The 26001-nt window shown below is 42.3% G+C and overlaps 5 protein-coding genes across 5 annotated transcripts; 3 read left to right on the top strand and 2 right to left on the bottom strand.

Moving 5' to 3' along the window:
* Positions 1 to 232: 232 nt before the first annotated feature.
* Positions 233 to 581, top strand: BCR41DRAFT_345955 (hypothetical protein). Its single transcript, XM_022022809.1, has one exon. The coding sequence runs from the start codon at positions 283 to 285 to the stop codon at positions 487 to 489; it is 207 nt and encodes a 68-aa protein (XP_021885517.1). The 5' UTR covers positions 233 to 282; the 3' UTR covers positions 490 to 581.
* A 12473-nt stretch (positions 582 to 13054) lies between these two features.
* BCR41DRAFT_367380 (hypothetical protein) lies at positions 13055 to 14617 on the bottom strand (the record flags this gene model as incomplete). The annotated part of the gene is made up of 4 exons (XM_022026298.1): positions 13055 to 13057; positions 13153 to 13772; positions 13912 to 14122; positions 14255 to 14617. The coding sequence occupies 4 exons, from the start codon at positions 14615 to 14617 to the stop codon at positions 13055 to 13057; spliced, it is 1197 nt and encodes a 398-aa protein (XP_021885516.1).
* A 2287-nt stretch (positions 14618 to 16904) lies between these two features.
* Positions 16905 to 18454, top strand: BCR41DRAFT_383520 (hypothetical protein; the record flags this gene model as incomplete). Its single annotated transcript, XM_022027475.1, has 5 exons — positions 16905 to 17008; positions 17086 to 17388; positions 17661 to 17929; positions 18013 to 18035; positions 18260 to 18454. 5 exons carry the CDS (start codon positions 16905 to 16907, stop codon positions 18452 to 18454), a joined length of 894 nt encoding a protein of 297 aa, XP_021885515.1.
* Positions 18455 to 18562: 108 nt separating this feature from the next.
* BCR41DRAFT_392261 (hypothetical protein) lies at positions 18563 to 19885 on the bottom strand (the record flags this gene model as incomplete). The annotated part of the gene is made up of 6 exons (XM_022028438.1): positions 18563 to 18649; positions 18743 to 18856; positions 18939 to 19090; positions 19170 to 19444; positions 19537 to 19615; positions 19765 to 19885. The coding sequence occupies 6 exons, from the start codon at positions 19883 to 19885 to the stop codon at positions 18563 to 18565; spliced, it is 828 nt and encodes a 275-aa protein (XP_021885514.1).
* A 1277-nt stretch (positions 19886 to 21162) lies between these two features.
* Positions 21163 to 24179, top strand: BCR41DRAFT_418814 (hypothetical protein; the record flags this gene model as incomplete). Its single annotated transcript, XM_022029674.1, has 4 exons — positions 21163 to 21603; positions 21736 to 21963; positions 22200 to 22652; positions 22878 to 24179. 4 exons carry the CDS (start codon positions 21163 to 21165, stop codon positions 24156 to 24158), a joined length of 2403 nt encoding a protein of 800 aa, XP_021885513.1. The 3' UTR covers positions 24159 to 24179.
* Positions 24180 to 26001: the final 1822 nt, after the last annotated feature.

Genomic DNA, 26001 nt, shown 5'->3' with positions numbered 1-26001 from the left:
TTTATAATAATCCTCTTGTTCACTCTGCTCCTCCTGAGGTAAGTGATTGGTATTCTTGAGCATATTCATCAGCAATGAAGTGAAATGGTTTGAGAATCTCTATCCCATGTTACAGACTTAGCAGTGTGATGGACATTGTTGACATTTAATTGATGTCAAAGTCCTATCCCTGTACTCCTCGACTGCCCGAATGGCGGAGGAGATGTCGACCAGGTGCACTGACTGCCCGAATGGCGGGTGCATCAAGGTATAGTATCAAGTCTCGAGGTTCTGACTGCCCGAATGGCGGGAATCGTTTGCGTCTCAACTCATTTCCTTCAGCTGCTGGTGTTTATGCTTTTTCTGTTTGCTTGGGTATCGTTGATGACTTTTGACGAAAACGAATGCACGAATGCTATGGACCCTATTTATTTTATTATTATTATTTTTCCCTTCGCTCACAGATTCCTAATATCTTGGGTTATGTATCAATGCTTGAAGGCGAAATGAAGTCTATTCATCTATCATATTTGACACGATTCTTGCGTACATGTTACTCTCCTTCCCAAAAGCGCCCCATTTGAACCAATTATACTTTAGTTAAAGGTAATCAGTTAGAGCTTAATTCGTTTTACGCGACTATGCATCTTTTTTTTTTTTTTTTTTTTTTTCTCTAAAGTCACTGTCTTTTTATTTATTTTATAAACTCACATTCTTTTTACTTTGTACACTTTTATTTTCTTTTTTTTCACCCCACTACCCATCTTTCAGCAAACATCATTGCCCTTTCATTCTTTTTTTTTTTATTTGTCCTCACTCTGTACACTCTCTTTTATTTTGATACTCTCTCATTTTCTGCATTCCTTTTTTTCATTCTCATCTCTCCCGTCAGCGCTTTATACTGACCAAACCAAACGAACTTACAAGTTTGGTCAGCGATACTACCAATGAATGCCAGGGCTCTTCTGTGATACAGGCCTCTCTCGCTCTCTTCCGTGTACTCTGGGCAGAGACTGATTCCGTTACAGGCGAAGAACTCGAAATCTCCTCAGGAACTATTTGAGCGTTGGGTAATTACGGCCTCTATTAATATCAATTAAAAGTATAGAGCATTCCCACACTTGCAGCTAGGGTAGTACCTGACTCTTGAGTGCTAGCCTTTGTCGTCTCAGGTTCATCTATCGTACCTAAGAGATTTCCTTACGTCAGCATTGATGAAGTCGACCTTGCCGAAGAAACAAGACGTCCAAAGAACAACACCTACCTCCTCTCGCTATGTCTCAGATGAAACAATGTGTAGTGTTAGAAACAATTTCAACGAGGCCAGGCTGGACAGAGGACAATATCATCAATAAAAATACCCTGTGAAACCTCTACATTGGTGAAGAAGGCGCGTGTTAATTTCTTATCAGATCTACAGAATACAAGAGTCATTGCGATAAGTACACTTACTTTCAGTATGTTGTTGGATTGACGTTCGTATCATCGAAACTGCTGATGCGTTTGAGCGGTCTAAGGTCCCCAAGACACAAATGTCATCGTATTCCTTTCGGCAACTTTCCATATCAAGTTGGTACAAAGATGCTGCCCGATCGCCACGCAGGCGCTCCCGACCGACGTAGCTTACAAAGCATGCGTAAAGCTTGTCGAAGTCGGAGTGATCGTGCCGGTCAGTGATGGCAAATAGCCTAAACGATTTCATTCTAAGAGTTTTGTCTCAAATAGAACATTAATAAATGTCAGTCAGCTGGCATACAGACAAATACTTGAAAAATAAAATGAATAAAGAAATATGAAGGCTCCCCTCCCCGCCGGCATCTATGAGGCATCAGATGAACGACATTGAGCATAACCAGTTGCGGAGGACTACTGGACAGTGGCTGAATGGCGACAATGGCTGAGAGAGCTCATCCGTATGAATGCGTAGACAAGAAATCTCCACGTCCCACCCTCATAGACACGCTAGGAGCAACTGTGAAACGCAATAAAAGTCTTGCCATATGACCTTGATGACCAAGTAAATGAGATGCAAGTAAAGCAATAGACGCAAGTAAACAGTAAAGCAACAGATGCAATTAACGGAGTCCCCTTAGATACTCAAGTTAGCCAAATATGCGACACCTTAAACAAAAAATAAGGAATTAATCTATAATGGATTATGATGCCAAATCCAGTCCTTTTTCCATTTAAGGGTATTATGTTTCATGTCTGTACGTACAAGACATGTGTCCGTTTTGTGGCTTTTACTCCGACACTTGTCCTGAAATTTGAATTGACATCAAATCCATCGAAATTTTAACAATGTCATCATGGTATGCTAAAGATCTCTTTCTTTCTTCTTTATTTCACGCCTTCATTCCTCCATACATTCATATACACAATAAAACAATAAAACCTACAATACACAGAGTAGACTTACCCTCTCCCCTGACTAAAACTGAGAAAAATAACGGCACATTCGCATTTTCAAAGGTTCATTCCTGCTTGCTCACTTTCAAAATGACAAACAACAACGAAAAGATTTTATCCAATTTCACCTGCATGGATTTGGAACAAAGCACCAGTCAGACGAAGCCAACCAATTCAAGTACTCGCACTGGATCCACTCGTGCAACACCGAGGAGAAAAAGAGTTATTCTGACTGACGAAACGACTCCAGAGCCTTCACCAGTGGCACAGACTGCTAGAGTTAGTGCAAAGTCTTTTAAGCGCCCTAGGCGTTGTGAGGCTGATTCTTTATCCTCAAATGTCCTTCACTCCGGTCCATTGACAGAAGAAGAGCTGGCCCTGGCGAACGCACGGAAGGAGTCGGCGAGAAGTGTGCTGCAGATGATTTTAGATGATCCAGATTCATCGACGACAGTGAATCAATATAAGACACAGCTCCGGCTGTGGGAGGTATGTTGGATCATCAAAATGTCGCTATGAGCTATCTCAGACAGGCTATCAAACTAGACGACTTGGCTAATTCTCTTTTTTGTTTTTAGCAATACTGCAATGAAAATTATCAAGGTGACTGTAGCGTCGATGCGAAACGCATGCTTGAATACTTCACAACGGTTGTCTTCAAGCGAACAGTAAAGCGATTGATCGGCACAGATCGTTGCTACCGTGGCGCTATTGGGTATGCCCAGCAGGGTGGAGGAGATTCTTCGAATTCTCAGGCTGGGGAAGACGCAGTCTATGAGGGAGAAGAGATCGACGAATTAGTCGAGGCAGATATCGACGAACATGAACTAAGCGACATGGAGCAGAGACTGGAGACATTAGATAACAGCGAGCAAGTTGATGACGACGACGGCCAAAGCATAGACCAAGGTCAACAACAGGGACAGGGTCAGAGACAGGGTCAGGAACAGGGTCAGGAACAGGGTCAGGAACAGGGTCAGGATCAGGATCAGGAACGGAGACAGGGTCAGGGGCAGGGACAGGAACAAGGACAGGAACAGGAACAGGAACAGGAACAAGGACAGGAACAGGAACAGGATGAAGATCTGGAGCTTCAGCTGAGGTCATTGGCACAGAGAGGTAAGAAGGCTCCTCCCTCCTGGGATAATATGGAGCCACCTGAAGGAGTCGACCCACATCAATGGCAGATTGATATAGCATTGAATGATGAGGAGCGAGCATCACATGAAGCTGTAACTGTTGGGGGTTCAAGCAAGAACATCACGCCGAAGCGGAAGACTGCAGCCGTTATCAGGACTGAAAATGAAAGAGAACAAGGTATGTAAAGATAACCATGTATTAATATATAAATTGTTATACAGTACTGGGATCCAAACCTTTGGGAAGGCTCCGCCATCACGCGTACCCCAGGTGACAAGACACCATGGCCGCAACTCAGTGTTAATTATCAATATAAATAGCCTACTAAATTATGACTTAATAAACCATTCCTTAATCCTGCATCCACCTTAATGTATCTTTGATTGTTACAATTTACACTAATGGTTGATACTTTTTATTATATATACAATTTTTTTTTTTTTTTTTTTTTTTTGGATATACTTTTGCGTTTGTAGTTATCCTGCAAGCACCAGAGGACAAACATGGCAGCAAAATTGTCTTTGTTCCTCTCACGCTGGGGACAGTCGCAAATGTTAAGAAGGCTTTGCAATACTTATGGAGGCAACAGTCTTCTTCGACAGCTCCGTATCCCAATCCCGCCCCAAACCCAAGAACGGATGTACCACTAGCGGAGGCGATCAAAAATTATGGAGAGAAACTTGTCCATCACAAAGTAACGACAGGCACCTTATCCCGCACTGCCACCTGTGCCGTACGAGAACCTTACAACACTAAAATGTACCTGCGTATGTTGGCCTTTACATGGCGCATGCTTCCGACGGTTGGAGTAAGCGGCAGGCGACCTTACGACAGTGTTACAAGATTTCAGTATATGAGGGAGAGGCTATGCCTCCTTGCACGCCATCATATGTTGCTGCGGGATGAGGACATCCGAAACTTGAACCTGGCTAACACATTCAATATTCAGACCCGTCACCCCGCGCCAGGGTCAAAGCTGGCGTCGGGGCTTGTCTTCTGCATCACACGTGGAAAGACAAACCATAAAGGTGTCGAACTCTATGCGACAGCTTATCGACATAAGCTGTTCTTAAGGTGCACCGTGGGCGGGTTTGCATTTTATATGCTAGAACGGTTCCAGGTAAATGATGCCGTCAGTCTTGACGCGAGCGTATGATTTTTTCTCATTCAATTACACGAAGTGACATATATCCTTATTTTTTTTTTTTCCCTATTGTAGGTGTTCAAGGAGCCTCTTCCCAATTTTGCGGACCCTGACGAGTGGTACAGCATCAAGGTGCTAACAGGGGGTGGAACAAGCCAAGAACGGTTAGAGAACCGAAAGGAAGCGCTTGTTGGCCGAACCCAAATGAGCACTACGGCGGCTGTAATGCGTGCCTGCGACGTGCATTCGGCCAAAATTACGCACTCTGGCCGACATGCAGGGGTCTCGGAAGCCTACGAAAGAGGCTTAAGCCTGGACGATATTCGCCACTTGGGAAGGTGGGTCATGGGGCAAATGGAGAACTTCTATGCTCCAAAAAACCCAACCAGGGGCGCTTTTTGTATGGCTCAGTTTGGACCGAATGAGCCTTACTTTATCGAGCGTGATTTGGTCACCCCGCCCTTAGAGCTCCAGCGTCTGGTCTTTCCTTGGATTGAGGAAAATTTTGATAAAGATATGCCGGAGAGAGCTGACTCCTGGAGAGAGGAGTGCACCAAAGAAATGCTGGGGGTCGATCCAAATGTCCCGACAGACGAAGACATTTTTTGGACGCCAATCGAGAAGAAGACGAGCTCGAAACGATTGACCCGTGCCTTCAGCACTGACTCCCTTGTTACACGCATTGGGTTCCTCAAACTTCTTGTGCGTATGAGGCGAGTAATCCTTCAGGATGCAGTGCTCTTTTTGAAGCCGAACGACAAGGGGAAAATGTTGGAGAACAAACTCCTCGAATCGTTACCAGAAATCTTTGGTTGCCAGCTCTTTCTGGATTTCCAACATCAATTGCTTCGGGCCACCGACGTACATCGCCGACAAGCAGGCATCATCCAAGCGGATGTGCCAGTTAATGCGCAAACTATGGTAAGCGCCATTAACACGTTGTCGGTAGAGGCGCGGGTCTTTCATCAACTCCAGCATGAGACGGTCCAGAAGCTCGAGGCCCTATCCACCCTTGTGACAGAGCAACAGGAGCAACAGAGGCAGCAACAGGAGCAACAGAGGCAGCAACAGGAGCAACAGAGGCAGCAACAGGAGCAAATCCACTTACTTCTCCAATCGCTGCAGCAGCAACAAAGCGCAAATGTGCGGCAGCCTTTTCCATATCATGTGCAGTCTTGCCCGCCCTTTGTGTTTAATCCTTCTCCATTGGCGCCAGCACAGAGCCGCCTAGCTTCTTTTCCTTCGGTTCCTCAGGCTCCTACTACGCAGGGCCTATATCAAGCTCGCCAGGCCGCTCCACCGCAACAGCAGCCATTATTTTCCAACCAATTGCCACCATGTCCTCAGCAACAGCATCCATATCAACATAGCCATGTGCAGGCTCCAATGACCTCAGAGCAGACACAACGATTGCCGGAAGATGAAAGGTATAAAGGCTACCTCATGAAAGGCGATGGCAAGCAATTGACGGTCAGGGAAGCATGGGATGAATTCCGTGGGCCCGTTGCTCAGGCAAAGCAGGAAAATCACAAATGGCCATTCACAGAGGCGCGTCACAAGGCATTCAGGCGCAGGCGTCAATTTTTCGATCTGATAAAGAATATTGCCGAAAAACAGAAGCGAGACTTCGAAGAGGTAGTAGACGCACTGACAGCTCAGTACAAGGGTCGGACAATCAATTCCATTCGACTAGAGCTTCTGAAAGACACCGGGAATGACGAAGGCTGCCACCAAGATGCGGACGAGTAGATGAGTAAGGGTAATTTTTTTTTTCTTTTTTTTTTTATATATACATATATATATATCCTCGGATACAAATTTAAGCAATAAAGCACAAAGTAGTGATGGTGTCGGAAATACCAAGACATGAACTGAGCTACAAGAAGCAGAAAACTGTTGGCTGCATCCTTGAGCCAAAAGAGGCTGAGAAAATACAATGTACAAGCAATCCATTGTCGTGAAATTTGTGATATTCCAAGGTGTTTAGCATAAGTATCATCCAGGAAAAAGCATTATCGTCAACATTATTAACAAGACAAAACACCATCAAAGCACTATCAAAGCATTTTTGACTCGACTCGGCTACCAACGCACTATAACAGAAATAATTGAATACTTCATCAATATAAAAACTGTCATGTTTAATCATTAACACTGTCTCTACCATAAAAAGATTTTGTCTATTTCGCTTCACAAATCCATTTTGTGGAAAAAGATTTGTGAAGCGAAATATAAAAATTTTGTGACTTGGTATCCTTCTGTGTCCACCTGTGTCCGCCTGTGTCCATCTGAATGGACACAGGTGAGCAATTTCGTTTCACAATCTATTTGACAACCCGGGTTGTCACTCTTATTTGACAACCCCCCCCCTAATTTAGCAGTCACACCGGCTTATTTGGCAACCCAGGTCTTCAATTTTCTCTTTTTTGTTATTTGACAACCCGGGTTGTCAAAAAAAGAAGAAAAATTGTCTTTTTCAACCTGTCACATGACAAGTCTTCACCCTCTTGCACTTATGGAGGGCCTTTCTCAGCTGGATTTCTAAAATGGTGGCAACACTCCGTTATCATGACTGTGGTTATAGCTTCTTCTGTCTCTCTTTTTTTCCTTTCCGCGTCTTACGCATGCGCCATCAAGCGTCGCATAACCACTCCGAATTTATGTATGCTTATATATCCAAAAACCCCTTAGTGCATGTTACCCGTATAGGCACATTTTCTATAAAGCAAACCCTTGTTTTAGAAATCAGTTGTAATAAAAAACAACACCTCGTAACCAAAAAAAAAAGTTTGTTATTTGATGGAAGTTTTTAGATTGCTGGAGGGATTTCGTGTTGCTGAGGGATAGCAATAGAAACGATTTTCACATAATAATCTTGCCAGTTGTCAAATAACAGTGAGCTTGGGGTTGTCACGCAAAGAAAAAAAATTGAGAAAAATAATTAAGGGGGGGGTTGTCAAATAAGAGTGACAACCCGGGTTGTCAAATAGATTCACCCAAAAATAAGTTATTTCCATACAAGTCATGTGGGTCATGTGAGACAAAATATATATGGAAATTCACTCTAACCTGTCTTTAAGTCCATAATCGTATGGGAAAACCAGTTCTCATATATAAAAATCATTCAAATGAACCTCAACCCAAACTGAACTTTGGATAATGTCAAAAGACACTAATATAAAGCGATCTAGGGCAGTAATTGAAGTTTCTGAAGAAATTGAGTATCCGTAGTGACACAAAAACCGACTTTGGAACCAAGTGTAGCTTGGTAGACACTTGTTTAAAAAAAATGTTTCGTTGAAATTAGTAAAAAAAGCAGAGCTCCATGATAAAACCTTCAAACTTCACCATATTTTCAGGTTAAAAGGACATGTCAATGCTGAATCCAACTGTGATATTTTTACAGCGACTTAGTTTACAAAAATAACCATCCTTACTGTTTAAAGATGGATGAGAGACTATAAATTCCAGAAATTACTCTATTTAGAGAATTCAATGGCTATTTTCTTGACAACCGCATTGCTAGTTCCTTGAAGTGCATATACATGGCTTATAGATATAGCTTTTGGGTACCAGAATCTATATTTTGCAATGTGTATCGCCATTAATGACAGAGTAATATTACTTTTGAACGAAAGAAGATGTACGTAATCTTGATTATTTTCAATGTACAAGTTCTTTGAATAGAGGTATCTTACTGAAAACTTAACCGAATCTTACCAACTTTTTTTTAAATCGTACCAATGGATCTTACCTACAAAATATATGGTTTTCAGTTTTTGTAGATACTCTATATCAACAGAGAATGGATTTCTTTTTTCATCGTACTGTAAAAAAAAAAAAAGGCTGATTTCTGATTGGCTATTTCAATTGTGCTCTCTTTGATTGAATTGGATTGAATAGTTTTTTGATCAAATATATATATACATGTAAATATTTTTTATTTTATTGGCGCTGCCGTTTTTGGTTCCCAGATGTATTTATCGTTGTTTGTAAAGAACAAAACCGTTCAACTATATCACTTAACTCCCTTGCTGCGTCGGAACTTCTCACAATGCTATCTGAATCATGGAGACTCTTTTTGAGTATCTCCGAAGATTCAGTAACCACATCAGCAATCCTCTCCGCCTCAGCAACCTCCTCTGCTTCAGCATCCTCTACCTCCAACAGAGTATCACTCATGCTGGGGTTAACATCCCCTTCCAGGCCATCTTGAAAACTCTGGATCATAGCATGTCTATCAGGGGCCCTCTCAAGGACATCATGTATGATGTGGAGTGGTGGGTCTGGGTTATCCTTATGAACTTGATCAAAAGATACATATGTCTGCAGGGGCGCTGAGAATACATAAAGTACTGACAGTTACATCTTGAGATAGTTTCATTCATGCCAAGCACGAAATAATATCCGCCAGATATGGAGAACGAGCGCACACAGTAAACGGTTCGGTCTCCCACTTGCTGCTCGTGAACAATGCGCTGTGGAAGGTCTTCTAGACCATCTAGAAATTTTCTTTGGTGAAAGTCATCTCTCTCGCCTTTTAAATGTCGCCCATAGCGTCGCACAGTCTGCATTGCCATCATTTGGTAAAACTCATCTACATCATGAGTTAAGATATAAACCAATCTATCTTCCCTGCAGTTTGTATAACCTCGTAAGAAGTGCGACTTAAGGTGGTTATGCCAGGACTCGACGTAATTGTTAGTATCCATCCCGGCATATAACTTTCCCATACGATAACATTTCATCCACCTTCTCCTTCGGTCTTTACTGAGGTAGCGTTCTCTAAAATAATTCCAGACTTTGCCCTCATTATGATCCTGCCATTTCAACTCGAATTCTGAAATAAGAGTCTCAGCTTGCGTATGGTTTGGATTAAACAAAATTCTACGGAGCTCTCCCATCGCTTCCTCCCTCAACTCCTTAGCAGCCTTGTCTTGCGTTGCACGGATATCATTTCGAAGCTTGGTGCTCCAAGCTTTCATAACATGCCATAGACATAAATGAACTGTGACTGAGTCTCCAAACGCCAATCGGATTGCTTTGTATTCTGCTCGAGCATCATCAGTGGTGATGTATTCAGGAGAGCCAATGGTTTCTCTGATATGTTTCAAGCATTTTGCCAACGGTACATGGCTATGATCGTTCGTAAGCAAGAAGGCAACTGGGATAGCACTCAGACTTTGTGGGTTCCGCACAATTATGGTGTAAAGCTCGTGTTTAGAGCGGTTTGTTCCATGCGTTAAATCTAGCCCAATGTGTTTAAAATTGGATCCATAAACTGATTTCTGGAACGGCGACATAAACCCATATGCAAACCTTGCATGATTCACTCCGTCTATTACGATGTGGTAGTCGAGCATGGATACAGTGAAGCCCTTGTCCTTTAGTTTGTCCATCCAGAGCCTCTTCGAGACTAAGTCATTCTTTTCAAGCTGACTCTGCCCACTTGAATATTTATAATAAATATTATACACATCTTCATACTTCAGGACATGGTCACGCTGCAAAGACCCTCTTTGGTGTCGCGAGAATGCCTGGCTGCCAGACAGGTTTATCCTTGTCAGAATCTTTCTTGTACAGAGACCTAAACGGACAAGGTTTCGAATTCGCGATTTTGTTTCTTCTGTCACTCTGAGATGTTGAAAGTTCTCGAGACTAGCAAGAGTATGCCCAGTGTGCTTGTAGTAATATATCACACGCAGCTGGTTCCTTTCTCCTCTACTTGTGAACTCTTCTATATTGGGTTTTACGTCATGAACAATTAGTCTGGCTTTACAGCCTACTTTCTTGGTCGGTTTATAAACATTGCGAGTTTTCTTGGCTGGCCTCTCAAGTAGTTGATCTTGGTCAGCAATCTTTTTTTTGCGTGGGGCGCCTGCACAGTGGCAGAAATAAAGTTGAAATGAACGCAATTTGCCTTTGCTATCATTATCGTTGGTGATTTCAGAGTCTTCATTGTCTTCATTTCTACCATTTATCTCAGAGTTGCCTTTATTCCAAATAAAAAAGTAATCGCTGCCATCTCGGTCCTTCCACAGTTCAAAGTCTCTTTTGTCCACATAGAATACGCGCGGCAAATAATCGTAATCCTGTTTCTTAATCCTGAGGCCATCAACAATATCCCTAATCTTAGTCTCTGGGACCATCAACTCAATCCAAGAGTATTCTTGTAGCTGCGTAGACACAATTGTGGAAGCCAGACTGATTGCACGAGCCTCCTTATCTTGACTCAACCTCGATATATCCTCTACTTCTTCTACGTTATTTTCAGATGGCGCCTCAACGAAAGATTCTGTTGCGAGATCATTCCCAGAGGTGTTGGCTTCACCGGATGGTTCAACTGGCCCCCACACTATTTCTGGCTCGGAATCTGACACATCTGAAGAATAGTCTTCACCATCATCACAGTCGTGCTCTTCAGGAGCCGTATCAAAGTCGGTAGCTTCATCGTGATCGTAGAATTCGAAGCCTGGCTCAAAGACCTCTTCAGTTGCATCCTCACCGTTACTCGAGGCAACTAAGGTATCAGTAGTGAGGACCTATAACTTGCATTAAGAAAAATAAATAATTATAGGCTAATGAACTAATCGAAATAGCTAGCATGTCCGTGATATTTATAAATACCATTGTGGAAAGGACGGCTAATTTTATCTATCTCAGAGAGAAGGAAGACAAAGAGTTAGAAATGAAGCAGACTAATTTGAATTTACGCGTTTTTTTTTTTTTTTTTTTTTTTTCAAAATATACAACTAGCACAGAACTCTATTTAAATTTCTTCATATTCTCATTTGGTAATTGATCGTTTTGCCATTTGTTTTGACTACATTATACTTTTTAATGAATTTATCTTACTGCACAAAGTCGATCACATTCTCCCAAGCCAGCAGTTCTTCTACCAAGATCAAAGGATATCATGCAACCGACATCCATGACGATGCGGCAAGTCCTCCTTGGGATGTTAAAGTAAAAATAAAAAACCATTCACTAAGCTTTGCGCGCGTTAGTGTATTTCAGCTTTGATTTAATCACTTTTTCAATTTCTGTGGTGCATAGGGGATCCATATGTCTCTTTTTCTTTTTTTCTTTGCCGATGCTTCCGACTTTGCTGGCGGCTGGATCATCAACTGCGGAGATTGATGGGTCGAAAATGTGGATAACGATGTCTCTGGTAGGCTGGACCCCATTATTGAAGTAGAAGACGAAGCTAGAGGAAGTAGTGGTGAAGAAGGAGCAGTAGTTGATGAAGAATGATTCATCCAGTTCTGCATCCGACTCTGCTGCAGCTGTATATATTTGAAGTACTGCTGCTGTTGTTGACACAGCTCAAGTTGGTGTTGTTGCTGTTGTCCATTTAATTGCTCTTTTAGCTGACGCAGCTCGAGCTGAAGCTGTTGTTGTTGCTGTTGTTGTTGTTTTAACTGCTGCTGCAAGAGTTGATAGTGCATCTGTGAGAGCCTCGAAATGTCCTTGAATCCTTCTGCGATCTCAGGAATTATCGCATTATACTTTTGCACAATATTAGGCTCAGGATGTTCTACAACGTAGCTCATCTCTTTCTGGAACTCCAAGAACAAAGGGGACTTGAAGATGTCATCTTCCAAAATTCTGCTATGGTGACTATAGTGTAATCGAAACGCAGCATCTTGAAGTATGATTCGCCGGCATCGCACAAGCAGCCTCAGAAACCCGCAAGTGGAAATCTCATTTTCAGAATAAATATTTTTCTTTGATGAGGAGTTAGCTACTTGTGTGGCTTCAACTGCAACTGTTGATCCAAGCACTGCACGAATATTGGGCAGACTATTTGGATCCACTTCGTCCATTTCCTTCAAACATTCATCTCTCCACCATTTGTTATTTTTCCCAAAGATATCTTCAATCCAAGGAAAAACTAGCAATTGCAAGGCATTCGATGGCCTGATAGAGTTTCGAAGGAGGAAGAATGACTTAGAATAGAACCCTGCCATCCCAAGAGCAAACCTCGAAGGCAAGCATGGCAAATAAAAGCTTTCCATGCGGCCTCGTTTTGCGGTCCACCGCCCGCCTGCTTTAATATCATCCTGACTTATACCTAGCCTATGGGCTTCGATAGTGCCAGCATGACGGCCCCCATGAGTTTTCCTAGGACTGTTGACATTGTGCTGATCATAAAGGGCTTCCACAGTACGATAAGTTGATTGAGAGGCGAGACTTTTTGTCCTCTCTTTATTGCCCGGAATGACCTTGAGTTGGACGAAGTCAGAACTGTTAATTGACTTTACGACGTCTTTAATTTGAAGGCTCTTGGATTTTTCGTGATCCGAGCCCTTGTGATGAAAGATGATATTAGGATAATAGAAAGTAGAACAAGAAAAGAATGTTAATATAATCCATTCATCATTACTACAACACAATAAAGAAAAAAATGAAATTAGAAAAAAAAAAAAAAAAAAAAAAAAAAAAAAGACAGCATGATAAAGTTGAAATTGAGAACTTACTTGCCAAAGTTGATACATGTAAAAGGCAAAAGCACTAAAGACGCATCTACGTACATCTTCATGTCGCAATGCACACGCATACCAGTTTTCATTATTCTTGTTGGTCTTACCCTTGTTAATTTTGAAGGTGAGCCCAATTGGTTGTTGTCCTCCTTCAGTTCTTTGTGTAATGATGGTGCTGAAGCAATCCGCAAAGTTTAAGTTTCGAAGATCCTCATCCCGAAGCAGCATATTATGCCGTGCAGTTAGACAGAACATGTCCCGATAATTAGTATCATACTCACGCGCTCGCATGTTTGGCGAATGTCTTTCCTTCGTCCAAAGTCCCATCAATATACTGTGGAACTGCACGGGGGTGTAAGAATCTCGAAGTGTACAGCCTGCTTCACGCCTGCCACCCGATCGAACGACATGAGTGTGAAGACTCTCTATATGCTGGATAAGGATGGTTTGGAGTAGCTTCATTTGAGATGGCGAAAGATCCCAACTCACATCGTTTCGCTCGGCCTGTAGTGAATGGATTCGAATCAGGGCCTTTTTAGCCATCTTTATAGTCTCAGTACCGAGTGATACCGATACGGTTTTTTTACCAGTTTTATCGACTGGAGCAGCTTCTATTACTATGCCAAAGGCCAACGGCGAGGAGAATATGGGGAGAGAGGAAGTTTCGATAAAAACGATATAATACTAACAGAATGTCGACATTGCTATGTCGTCATATACGCGGCACCTTAAATAATACACAGTTGCTCGACATACTTTCGACTAGGCTAGCCCCGTGTATAGCCGAAGAATCCTCCTCAGCGGCAAGGTGCGTACGGAAATCTGCTCCTGGTTTAGTGCGCTTGAGTATAGTCTTCTTGAGGATGACTTCTCGAAAAAAACAAACGACTTTATCCTGTGAGTCCACCAGATATAGGGCACGACCATCTTTATCTGCATACCGTTCGCGATATTTCTCACAAAATGCCTGTTTAGCACATTAAGGGCCCATGTCAAGAATGATTTATTAGATGGAGTTGTTAATATTATAGACCCTCTGGCTAGTTGATAGCATTAGAGGAAAATACGAATACCTTGTTAAATTTTATCCGTTACATACCTTCCACAGACGATAGGTGGGCTGATATGAGGCAAGCGTTTTTGGTTTAATCCCTGAGCAGTCATTCATGTCATCAACGAATCGTTCCTCAGCATCCGGGGGGTCCTGACTCTGATACTCGGAAACATATTGCAAAGGTATCGACCTATCAAGCGATTGATCTAGCCTGACCGCGGGTTCGGCGGGCAATGATTGATACGGACGCGGATGTAGCTGACTTCTTGACTTTATAAGTTGCTGTTGTGGTGCTTGCGATGCGTTCTTAGGACGTCCTCTGGAACGCTTAAGTGATGGGGAAAGCGGTAGCGGTGGTATTTCTACATCTAAGGACGGTGCAGCTGTGAGGACATTGGAAGACGCCATTGTAGACACCGTGGCTGATCCTAGACTTGACCCTGGCAGCATCCGTTCCTTTGAAAAGAATCCAAATTCCTTTTCCATTTTTGCTTTTTGAAAAAAATAAAAATAAAAAATCGACTTCTCTAAGATTAACTCTGCGAAATGACAAAAGTCAGAGAAATGAGAAGTCGATTGCTGAATGCTACGGCTAAAGCAGAATGGCTTTGGGATCTCGACGCAACAAGAAGAGGAAAATGTAGGCGGATGAAAGGATGGACAGAATAAAGAGAATGCAATGGACTGCAGTGGCATATAAGAAAATAAAAATCATACTTCATCTATAAGCATTGGTTGGACGCGCTTTTGACAAGCGAAAATAAAAAACTGGTAAGTGCGTTTACCAACTTTCTGTTCCCTTTTATGGAAATTATAACAAAACCAAAGCATTTTCCTCCCCAAAAAGGCAGGAGTTTACAGAAACGCACTGTCCCCTGAAGAAACGAAAATAATTCCTGACACATAATTTTCAGGCACAGTAAATTGCCGTCTTTTTGCCGTCTTCTGCCGTCCTCGATTTTCTTTGACTAGTTCTGTTGGTCCCCCCCATGTGACTTCTGTGAGGCTATCACCTTGGTATTTCCAGTGGGGCTGAGCCATTTATGAGGCCCAAGGAAGCCCTCACTGGGAGCTGTCTGGGGCCTTTTTATTTTATCATTATTTTTAAAAAAACACTTCACGAAATACGCTCAAAAATATTTTATTGTCATGTGATGCATATCGGAAATAAGAAATTTTAAGTTCCGGACTGAATATTTATTTCCTTTCCTCTAAAATCTAAGGGGACTCGTTGCTTTACTGTTTACTTGCATCTATTGCTTTACTTGTATCTCATTTACTTGGTCATCAAGGTCATATGGCAAGACTTTTATTGCGTTTCACAGTTGCTCCTAGCGTGTCTATGAGGGTGGGACGTGAAGATTTCTTGTCTACGCGTTCATACGGATGAGCTCTTTCAGCCATTGTCGCCATTCAGCCACTGTCCAGTAGTCCTCCGCAACTGGTTATGCTCAATGTCGTTCATCTGATGCCTCATTGATGCCGGCGGGGAGGGGAGCCTTTTGTCATGTTCACGATTACTGCTTCTAGCGTGTCTATGAGGGTGGGACGTGATTTCTTAACTGTGCGTTCATACGGATGAGCTCTTTCAGCCATTGTCGCCATTCAGCCACTGTCCAGTAGTCCTCCGCAACTGGTTATGCTCAATGTCGTTCATCTGATGCCTCATAGATGCCGGCGGGGAGGGGAGCCTTCATATTTCTTTATTTATTTTATTTTTCAAGTATTTGTCTGTATGCCAGCTGACTGACATTTATTAATGTTCTATTTGAGACAAAACTCTTAGAATGAAATCGTTTAGGCTATTTGCCATCACTGACCGGCACGACCACTCCGACTTCGACAAGCTTTACGCATGCTTTGTAAGCTACGTCGGTCGGGAGCGCCTGCGTGGCGATCGGGCAGCATCTTTGTACCAACTCGATATGGAAAGTTGCCGAAAGGAATACGATGACATTTGTGTCTTGGGGACCTTAGACCGCTCAAACGCATCAGCAGTTTCGATGATACGAACGTCAATCCAACAACATACTGAAAGTAAGTGTACTTATTGCAATGACTCTTGTATTCTGTAGATCTGATAAGAAATTAACACGCGCCTTCTTCACCAATGTAGAGGTTTCACAAGGTATTTTTATTGATGATATTGTCCTCTGTCCAACCTGGCCTCGTTGAAATTGTTTCTAACACTACACATTGTTTCATCTGAGACATAGCGAGAGGAGGTAGGTGTTGTTCTTTGGACGTCTTGTTTCTTCGGCAAGGTCGACTTCATCAATGCTGACGTAAGGAAATCTCTTAGGTACGATAGATGAACCTGAGACGACAAAGGCTAGCACTCAAGAGTCAGGTACTACCCTAGCTGCAAGTGTGGGAATGCTCTATACTTTTAATTGATATTAATAGAGGCCGTAATTACCCAACGCTCAAATAGTTCCTGAGGAGATTTCGAGTTCTTCGCCTGTAACGGAATCAGTCTCTGCCCAGAGTACACGGAAGAGAGCGAGAGAGGCCTGTATCACAGAAGAGCCCTGGCATTCATTGGTAGTATCGCTGACCAAACTTGTAAGTTCGTTTGGTTTGGTCATTTATTATTTATTGAATGCATCATACATAGTAATATATATTTATTCTGATTATTTACAAGTAGATCAACGGCGAAAGCAACGTTACTTTCCCGTCGCCCTTGCCCAACATGAGCCCTTCGCACGTCCACCTCTTTGAGCATGCGGTCGATTCTCTCAAGAGGTATCAGGAGCAAGGCTCTGCTCATGATGTCACTCTACTGAAAGATGCACAGTATGTGTATGCTAATCTGCATAACGAAACTCAGCTTGCGCTTTCGTTCTAACTTGAAATTAATTTATCTTGCGTAGGGTGGCCATGAGCTGCGTGCTTAATACAATGAGTGCCAATACACAAGATTATTTCGACAAAGTACAACATCCAGAGCTTTTCGAGGAGGCGTTTTCACTAAGCGTTATTGATGGATTCGACAGCCACCCATCGATCGCGATCGCTCAAGAGTATGAGGACCGTCTTTCCAAACATGGCGTTAAGGGGCTTTTGAAACAGCTGATCGTGGACCGTGGAATTCTCCACAGCAATTACATGGACCACGACGACCTACCGCCGGAGGCTGACATGCGAGATAAAGTGTTGGAGATTCTCACGAAACTGTAAGTGTGCTATTAGAATAAAAAAAGGCTGGGACACACGAGTCTTACCAATAACCAATGAAAATTCATGTCATTTAGATGCAAGTTCGTGTTACGACCGCCGTTCGACACGGAATCACCTTCGGAGAACGACTGTTTACACCTTTGGACCTCCGTGTTCGATGTGATTATGGACAAGGTTTCTCTGCATACGTATGTTTTTCGTCATATCATTTGTTATAACGTTTGAGGAATCGTACTAAGTGGGTCGTTTTATTTTATTTCTAATATAGAGGCGAGACAATGCTAAAAGCTTCAAAGACAATGCGTCACATGCAATGGGAGGAGCATGGGGATATCAGCGACACTGGTCGCAAGGTGGATTGCGTTTTCATGTACAAGGGGATAGAGCTATCCAACATCGAGTTTAAGCGTACAGACGTTGGAGCAAGAGACATTGCAATCCAGAATCGCAAAAATGTACGCTTGGCACGATGCATTCAGGAAGTTCATACTTCTCTAGGAGTGAAAGACCCTTCTGTGTTCATGGCGGATGTGCATGGTAGGTTGAAAATGTGAATTTTGTCAATTATTCACTTTCTATAGCATTCAATTTACACCTCATATAACCTTTTCTACTATTAGGTTTTGTCGGTATTTTCTATCAAGTACGACCCTTGGGAGATATTGCCATAGCAGGCAAGACAACATCTGATCTGGTGCATTTACCGCGGACAGCTGGGGGTTTGAAAGCATTTCTGCAAGGCAACTCGTTAGCGATCCTCTGGAATTTTATAGTATGTAATTGGTTACACATTCACTTCAATTTTCCGTTTGTTCAGGCTGAGATCCGAATGTAATTGCTCACGCTTGCTAATTTTTGTCGCCATAGGCCAGTCTTGAGACTCAAGCGCCTCTAATCCAACTGGCAAAAGAGTTCAATGAGGTGGAGCAAGAGAAAGCGGCATCTTTCAGACGTGTTAACCGCTCCATTACGCCTCCACCGCCTGCGAGGAGATTCCAAGATCATGTGCTATTCACACCTCAGAAGAAGCAAAGGAGAAAGACCGCACCCCTTGATCTATGATTTCGCTACTGCGTTTGATTTATATCACTCTCCACTGTCTGAAGGAATAAAGCACCTTCGATACTCGAGGTTATATGCGATAAATAAATAAGCGTAAATTACAATATCTCAAAGATCATAATGACCCTTTAACACTTCAAAGGTATTTGTAATATGCTCTTTCGTCCTTTGAATCTGTCGCTCGTACGTCAATGACTTGAGCAGATGGAGAGATTGCTGCAAGGCATACAAGTCCACCCCTTAAGAACATCACACGAGTGAAAGAAAAAAATAGGTAGGCTCCTGTACTAGTGGAGGGGTGGACGAGCGGAAAATGTGCTTAGCCATGCCCCTCCTCGCTTGACGAGCTTCATTTTGCTCTTTTATTATCTTGAGAGCTGGTACGTGCGCCTCCAGCTTGGCCTATATTTCAAAGAATAAGAAATGGTGAGTGTAATTGATACAAAAGGTCAGACGTAAAAGCAACATGATAATCAAGATGTACAATGTAACTCCAAATTATTGGTAAAGATGAGTCCTCCAAGAACTCTCTAAGTCCGCCAACAGTGCTAGGAAGGTTTACCACCTCTTCGGTTGTTGTGCCTGCGACTGCAATGTCCCCCATAGGACGCACGCGGTAGAAAATCCCTGTAAAACCTAACGAATAAATGAAAATATATTAATCCACCATACTCTAGATGAGGCGACAGTGATTCAATTTGGCCCTCTATTATACCTTGTACATGTACATCAGCCATATAGACCACAGGCTCATTTACGCCGAACGAGGCAAGCCCTTCCTGGATGCATCTGGCCAGTCGAACATTCTTTCTATTTTGAATTGCCACTTCCGCTCCACTGACATTCGGTCGCTTAAACTCGATATTAGAAATCTCTATTCCTCCAGCAACGAAGATACAATTAACTCTCTTGCCAGCGTCGGTAACCTCCCCATGCTCCATTTGCTGCAGTTTCTTCATGACCTTCGATGCCTCCAACATTGTCTCGCCACTATGATAAAACAAAGTAGAATATCTAAATCAGTTGTGCTTTTAAATTTCAACCAAGGATGTCCATAGTGTGAAGTTCTAGATTGAACTTACGTCTTGATTTGTATCTTCTCCATTAAGATCCTGAATATGGATGTCCAAAGATATAGGCAGTCAGACTCTGACGGATTTTCTAGAGAAAACCAAGGACGTTGTATGAAGCCGCACCTGGAAATGAGAACATCAATGGAGATGAAGAACTTAGTTTCACAAGAACAACTGTAGACTATTTAGGAGCATAGACGAAGGTACCAAATATCATGCTTACAATAATTCAAGGACTTGGATGTGCCGTTGGTCTGTCACATAATCCAAATTTGTTAAAGTATGCTTCCGCTGACTTGTCCAAAGCTGAATCGATACATGACAACTCCAATTGCAGACCAGTCTTCGCCTCGAGCATTGTATAGGTTGCAATATTGCAGTTAAGATGATAGAATATGGAGTGCATTCAAATATGGTAGATGCCATCAAACATAGTCCAATACCCAGTTATAGTCCGGTAGACTCCAGATCAGTGCTCCTATTCGAACCATTCGAATCGAACCAGGATAAGGCTTATTCGAAGCTATTCGAATAGGACCACTGGCTACGCGTAGCGAAAGTATGGTCCTGGTATTTTACATCCATTCAAAAAAAAAAAAAAAAAAAAAAAGATTTAAAATTATCATTTACTATTGTGCCAATAGTTCGAATAAATCGAATGACTCGAATTTGAACTTACCCTATTCGAATCGAATTCGATATTAGTCAAATTCGATTCGAATGGTGCGAATAGGAGCACTGCTCCAGATGCAACAAGCACACAGTGCCAAGAGAAAGTTTTCAACTTTGGGTCGATGCCACATGCAACCAGCAGTAGGCACCAAAGAAGGAAACAAACAAATGACTACTGTGGTTTCAAACAAAAGGCGTCTGTGATAAAACATCACAGGGGGAGTCCCTTAGATTTTAGAGGAAAGGAAATAAATATTCAGTCCGGAACTTAAAATTTCTTATTTCCGATATGCATCACATGACAATAAAATATTTTTGAGCGTATTTCGTGAAGTGTTTTTTTAAAAATAATGATAAAATAAAAAGGCCCCAGACAGCTCCCAGTGAGGGCTTCCTTGGGCCTCATAAATGGCTCAGCCCCACTGGAAATACCAAGGTGATAGCCTCACAGAAGTCACATGGGGGGGACCAACAGAACTAGTCAAAGAAAATCGAGGACGGCAGAAGACGGCAAAAAGACGGCAATTTACTGTGCCTGAAAATTATGTGTCAGGAATTATTTTCGTTTCTTCAGGGGACAGTGCGTTTCTGTAAACTCCTGCCTTTTTGGGGAGGAAAATGCTTTGGTTTTGTTATAATTTCCATAAAAGGGAACAGAAAGTTGGTAAACGCACTTACCAGTTTTTTATTTTCGCTTGTCAAAAGCGCGTCCAACCAATGCTTATAGATGAAGTATGATTTTTATTTTCTTATATGCCACTGCAGTCCATTGCATTCTCTTTATTCTGTCCATCCTTTCATCCGCCTACATTTTCCTCTTCTTGTTGCGTCGAGATCCCAAAGCCATTCTGCTTTAGCCGTAGCATTCAGCAATCGACTTCTCATTTCTCTGACTTTTGTCATTTCGCAGAGTTAATCTTAGAGAAGTCGATTTTTTATTTTTATTTTTTTCAAAAAGCAAAAATGGAAAAGGAATTTGGATTCTTTTCAAAGGAACGGATGCTGCCAGGGTCAAGTCTAGGATCAGCCACGGTGTCTACAATGGCGTCTTCCAATGTCCTCACAGCTGCACCGTCCTTAGATGTAGAAATACCACCGCTACCGCTTTCCCCATCACTTAAGCGTTCCAGAGGACGTCCTAAGAACGCATCGCAAGCACCACAACAGCAACTTATAAAGTCAAGAAGTCAGCTACATCCGCGTCCGTATCAATCATTGCCCGCCGAACCCGCGGTCAGGCTAGATCAATCGCTTGATAGGTCGATACCTTTGCAATATGTTTCCGAGTATCAGAGTCAGGACCCCCCGGATGCTGAGGAACGATTCGTTGATGACATGAATGACTGCTCAGGGATTAAACCAAAAACGCTTGCCTCATATCAGCCCACCTATCGTCTGTGGAAGGTATGTAACGGATAAAATTTAACAAGGTATTCGTATTTTCCTCTAATGCTATCAACTAGCCAGAGGGTCTATAATATTAACAACTCCATCTAATAAATCATTCTTGACATGGGCCCTTAATGTGCTAAACAGGCATTTTGTGAGAAATATCGCGAACGGTATGCAGATAAAGATGGTCGTGCCCTATATCTGGTGGACTCACAGGATAAAGTCGTTTGTTTTTTTCGAGAAGTCATCCTCAAGAAGACTATACTCAAGCGCACTAAACCAGGAGCAGATTTCCGTACGCACCTTGCCGCTGAGGAGGATTCTTCGGCTATACACGGGGCTAGCCTAGTCGAAAGTATGTCGAGCAACTGTGTATTATTTAAGGTGCCGCGTATATGACGACATAGCAATGTCGACATTCTGTTAGTATTATATCGTTTTTATCGAAACTTCCTCTCTCCCCATATTCTCCTCGCCGTTGGCCTTTGGCATAGTAATAGAAGCTGCTCCAGTCGATAAAACTGGTAAAAAAAACCGTATCGGTATCACTCGGTACTGAGACTATAAAGATGGCTAAAAAGGCCCTGATTCGAATCCATTCACTACAGGCCGAGCGAAACGATGTGAGTTGGGATCTTTCGCCATCTCAAATGAAGCTACTCCAAACCATCCTTATCCAGCATATAGAGAGTCTTCACACTCATGTCGTTCGATCGGGTGGCAGGCGTGAAGCAGGCTGTACACTTCGAGATTCTTACACCCCCGTGCAGTTCCACAGTATATTGATGGGACTTTGGACGAAGGAAAGACATTCGCCAAACATGCGAGCGCGTGAGTATGATACTAATTATCGGGACATGTTCTGTCTAACTGCACGGCATAATATGCTGCTTCGGGATGAGGATCTTCGAAACTTAAACTTTGCGGATTGCTTCAGCACCATCATTACACAAAGAACTGAAGGAGGACAACAACCAATTGGGCTCACCTTCAAAATTAACAAGGGTAAGACCAACAAGAATAATGAAAACTGGTATGCGTGTGCATTGCGACATGAAGATGTACGTAGATGCGTCTTTAGTGCTTTTGCCTTTTACATGTATCAACTTTGGCAAGTAAGTTCTCAATTTCAACTTTATCATGCTGTCTTTTTTTTTTTTTTTTTTTTTTTTTTTTTTCTAATTTCATTTTTTTCTTTATTGTGTTGTAGTAATGATGAATGGATTATATTAACATTCTTTTCTTGTTCTACTTTCTATTATCCTAATATCATCTTTCATCACAAGGGCTCGGATCACGAAAAATCCAAGAGCCTTCAAATTAAAGACGTCGTAAAGTCAATTAACAGTTCTGACTTCGTCCAACTCAAGGTCATTCCGGGCAATAAAGAGAGGACAAAAAGTCTCGCCTCTCAATCAACTTATCGTACTGTGGAAGCCCTTTATGATCAGCACAATGTCAACAGTCCTAGGAAAACTCATGGGGGCCGTCATGCTGGCACTATCGAAGCCCATAGGCTAGGTATAAGTCAGGATGATATTAAAGCAGGCGGGCGGTGGACCGCAAAACGAGGCCGCATGGAAAGCTTTTATTTGCCATGCTTGCCTTCGAGGTTTGCTCTTGGGATGGCAGGGTTCTATTCTAAGTCATTCTTCCTCCTTCGAAACTCTATCAGGCCATCGAATGCCTTGCAATTGCTAGTTTTTCCTTGGATTGAAGATATCTTTGGGAAAAATAACAAATGGTGGAGAGATGAATGTTTGAAGGAAATGGACGAAGTGGATCCAAATAGTCTGCCCAATATTCGTGCAGTGCTTGGATCAACAGTTGCAGTTGAAGCCACACAAGTAGCTAACTCCTCATCAAAGAAAAATATTTATTCTGAAAATGAGATTTCCACTTGCGGGTTTCTGAGGCTGCTTGTGCGATGCCGGCGAATCATACTTCAAGATGCTGCGTTTCGATTACACTATAGTCACCATAGCAGAATTTTGGAAGATGACATCTTCAAGTCCCCTTTGTTCTTGGAGTTCCAGAAAGAGATGAGCTACGTTGTAGAACATCCTGAGCCTAATATTGTGCAAAAGTATAATGCGATAATTCCTGAGATCGCAGAAGGATTCAAGGACATTTCGAGGCTCTCACAGATGCACTATCAACTCTTGCAGCAGCAGTTAAAACAACAACAACAGCAACAACAACAGCTTCAGCTCGAGCTGCGTCAGCTAAAAGAGCAATTAAATGGACAACAGCAACAACACCAACTTGAGCTGTGTCAACAACAGCAGCAGTACTTCAAATATATACAGCTGCAGCAGAGTCGGATGCAGAACTGGATGAATCATTCTTCATCAACTACTGCTCCTTCTTCACCACTACTTCCTCTAGCTTCGTCTTCTACTTCAATAATGGGGTCCAGCCTACCAGAGACATCGTTATCCACATTTTCGACCCATCAATCTCCGCAGTTGATGATCCAGCCGCCAGCAAAGTCGGAAGCATCGGCAAAGAAAAAAAGAAAAAGAGACATATGGATCCCCTATGCACCACAGAAATTGAAAAAGTGATTAAATCAAAGCTGAAATACACTAACGCGCGCAAAGCTTAGTGAATGGTTTTTTATTTTTACTTTAACATCCCAAGGAGGACTTGCCGCATCGTCATGGATGTCGGTTGCATGATATCCTTTGATCTTGGTAGAAGAACTGCTGGCTTGGGAGAATGTGATCGACTTTGTGCAGTAAGATAAATTCACCTAAAAGGTAAAATAAACGCTTCAAAGTGAGTGACATCACAAACTATTTTGCCATCACTTTCTTACTTTTCTTCATTACAATAACACCTACATTCTTACTCACGAACTTTCAGCTCTTTTCGCACTTGGCTGCTCTCGAATCAGTTATTTCAGCGCACAACTATCCTAAATGGCAACCGAAAAAAAAAAAATAAAATAAAATAAAATAAAATAAACTCTTCTGCATTCTCGATGGCATCTGCATCATTTGAAGTCGAAGCCTGATGACTCCATAGCTGCCCTCAAGGGGGTCATCAAGCCGGATCTTGATCACCTTTCCTTTAAATAACTCATTCCTTATAAGGTATCGGCCCTCCATGAAGGTATAGTAGTCAATCTCGCCAATGTTGAGTCAAAGGAATCACTCGCCAAAGCAACAAGCAAGACCTTAAAGACATTGGCACGTCACCTCTGTCTGAGGAGATTGTCCACATATTGTTCAGCGGCCATCGGCAGGTAAGAGATTAGCAGTTTGTTCTCTTTGTTTTAATATTTTGTGTATGACTTCATTGATGATACGTCTATTTATTTAAACATTAGGGACCATAGGCATATCTGAGAGGCAGCTCATCCAACATATCTCGCCACCAATTGAAGGTGTGGACCAAGGACCTGATGAAATTAGCACACAAGCACGTCCCTGTTACTTAGCGTCGCCAACCCGATCACACCTTGGGATAATTTTCTTGATATCGTGCGCAATATGCCTTTAGACGATGCACATCGCCATTCTATCCCACAATTACATATGTGAGAAGATTTTACCAAGAGGCTACCATTCGCCATATAATTATCAACGACGTTGGAACTGTCGACCGGGCTACAACTATGCAATCCCCTCTTCAATACACTGGCGACTCTGATTTTGTATGTTATCGCTGCCATGACGACATGAATCTGTTTCCTATAGAAGTGAAGCGACCATTCCTTTTATCTTTAGAAGCAAACATTGATTTTTCACAAGCTTACGGTTTGAACCTAGGTGGAGCTGTCCTTCCATTGCAACAAATATTAGGATATATATGGACCAATGGATTTAGATATGGTGTTCTCACAATCTTTAACCAAACATGGTCCATAGGGCACACTACAGATTAACAAAATAGAGATCTTCTAATTTCATCTACTTTATCTACAACTTCACATCAATCCCATTACTCAAAGTTTAGACAAGTCATCAAAAAATGTGCAAAGTATTTTTTGTGCGATACGAGGTATTGATCGGAAAGAGCAAAGCTGCTGCAGATATTCATTCGAAGCATACAATAAGTTATTTTCTCTTATCCCTTCCTCTAAAAGCTGGTATCTCTCCAAGCAGTTGTCGCTGCTGAACCTTTGGTCCCAAAGCTCATCGACTATATCTGTTGATGTCCACCATCCCTTCATTGTGTTTGTCATTATTAAGGTTGATCGTCTTAATTTGGTTATGCGACAAAGACGATGAGCGAATAACATCTTGGTTTTCTTGTGAGTGAATGCCGTTACTTCAATAAATATACATGTATCAACATCGGCTTTACAATGACTATCCACAAGTATGAAACGGTAGAAAAGGGAAGGCCCCCACTTTTTTTTTTTTTTTTTTTTTTTTCGTCAACCGATGTAGTCTATCCATG

Source organism: Lobosporangium transversale (assembly GCF_002105155.1).
Source record: "Lobosporangium transversale strain NRRL 3116 chromosome Unknown BCR41scaffold_3, whole genome shotgun sequence".
Lineage (NCBI taxonomy): Eukaryota > Fungi > Mortierellomycota > Mortierellomycetes > Mortierellales > Mortierellaceae > Lobosporangium > Lobosporangium transversale.
This window is presented reverse-complemented; position numbering and strand designations above follow the sequence as displayed.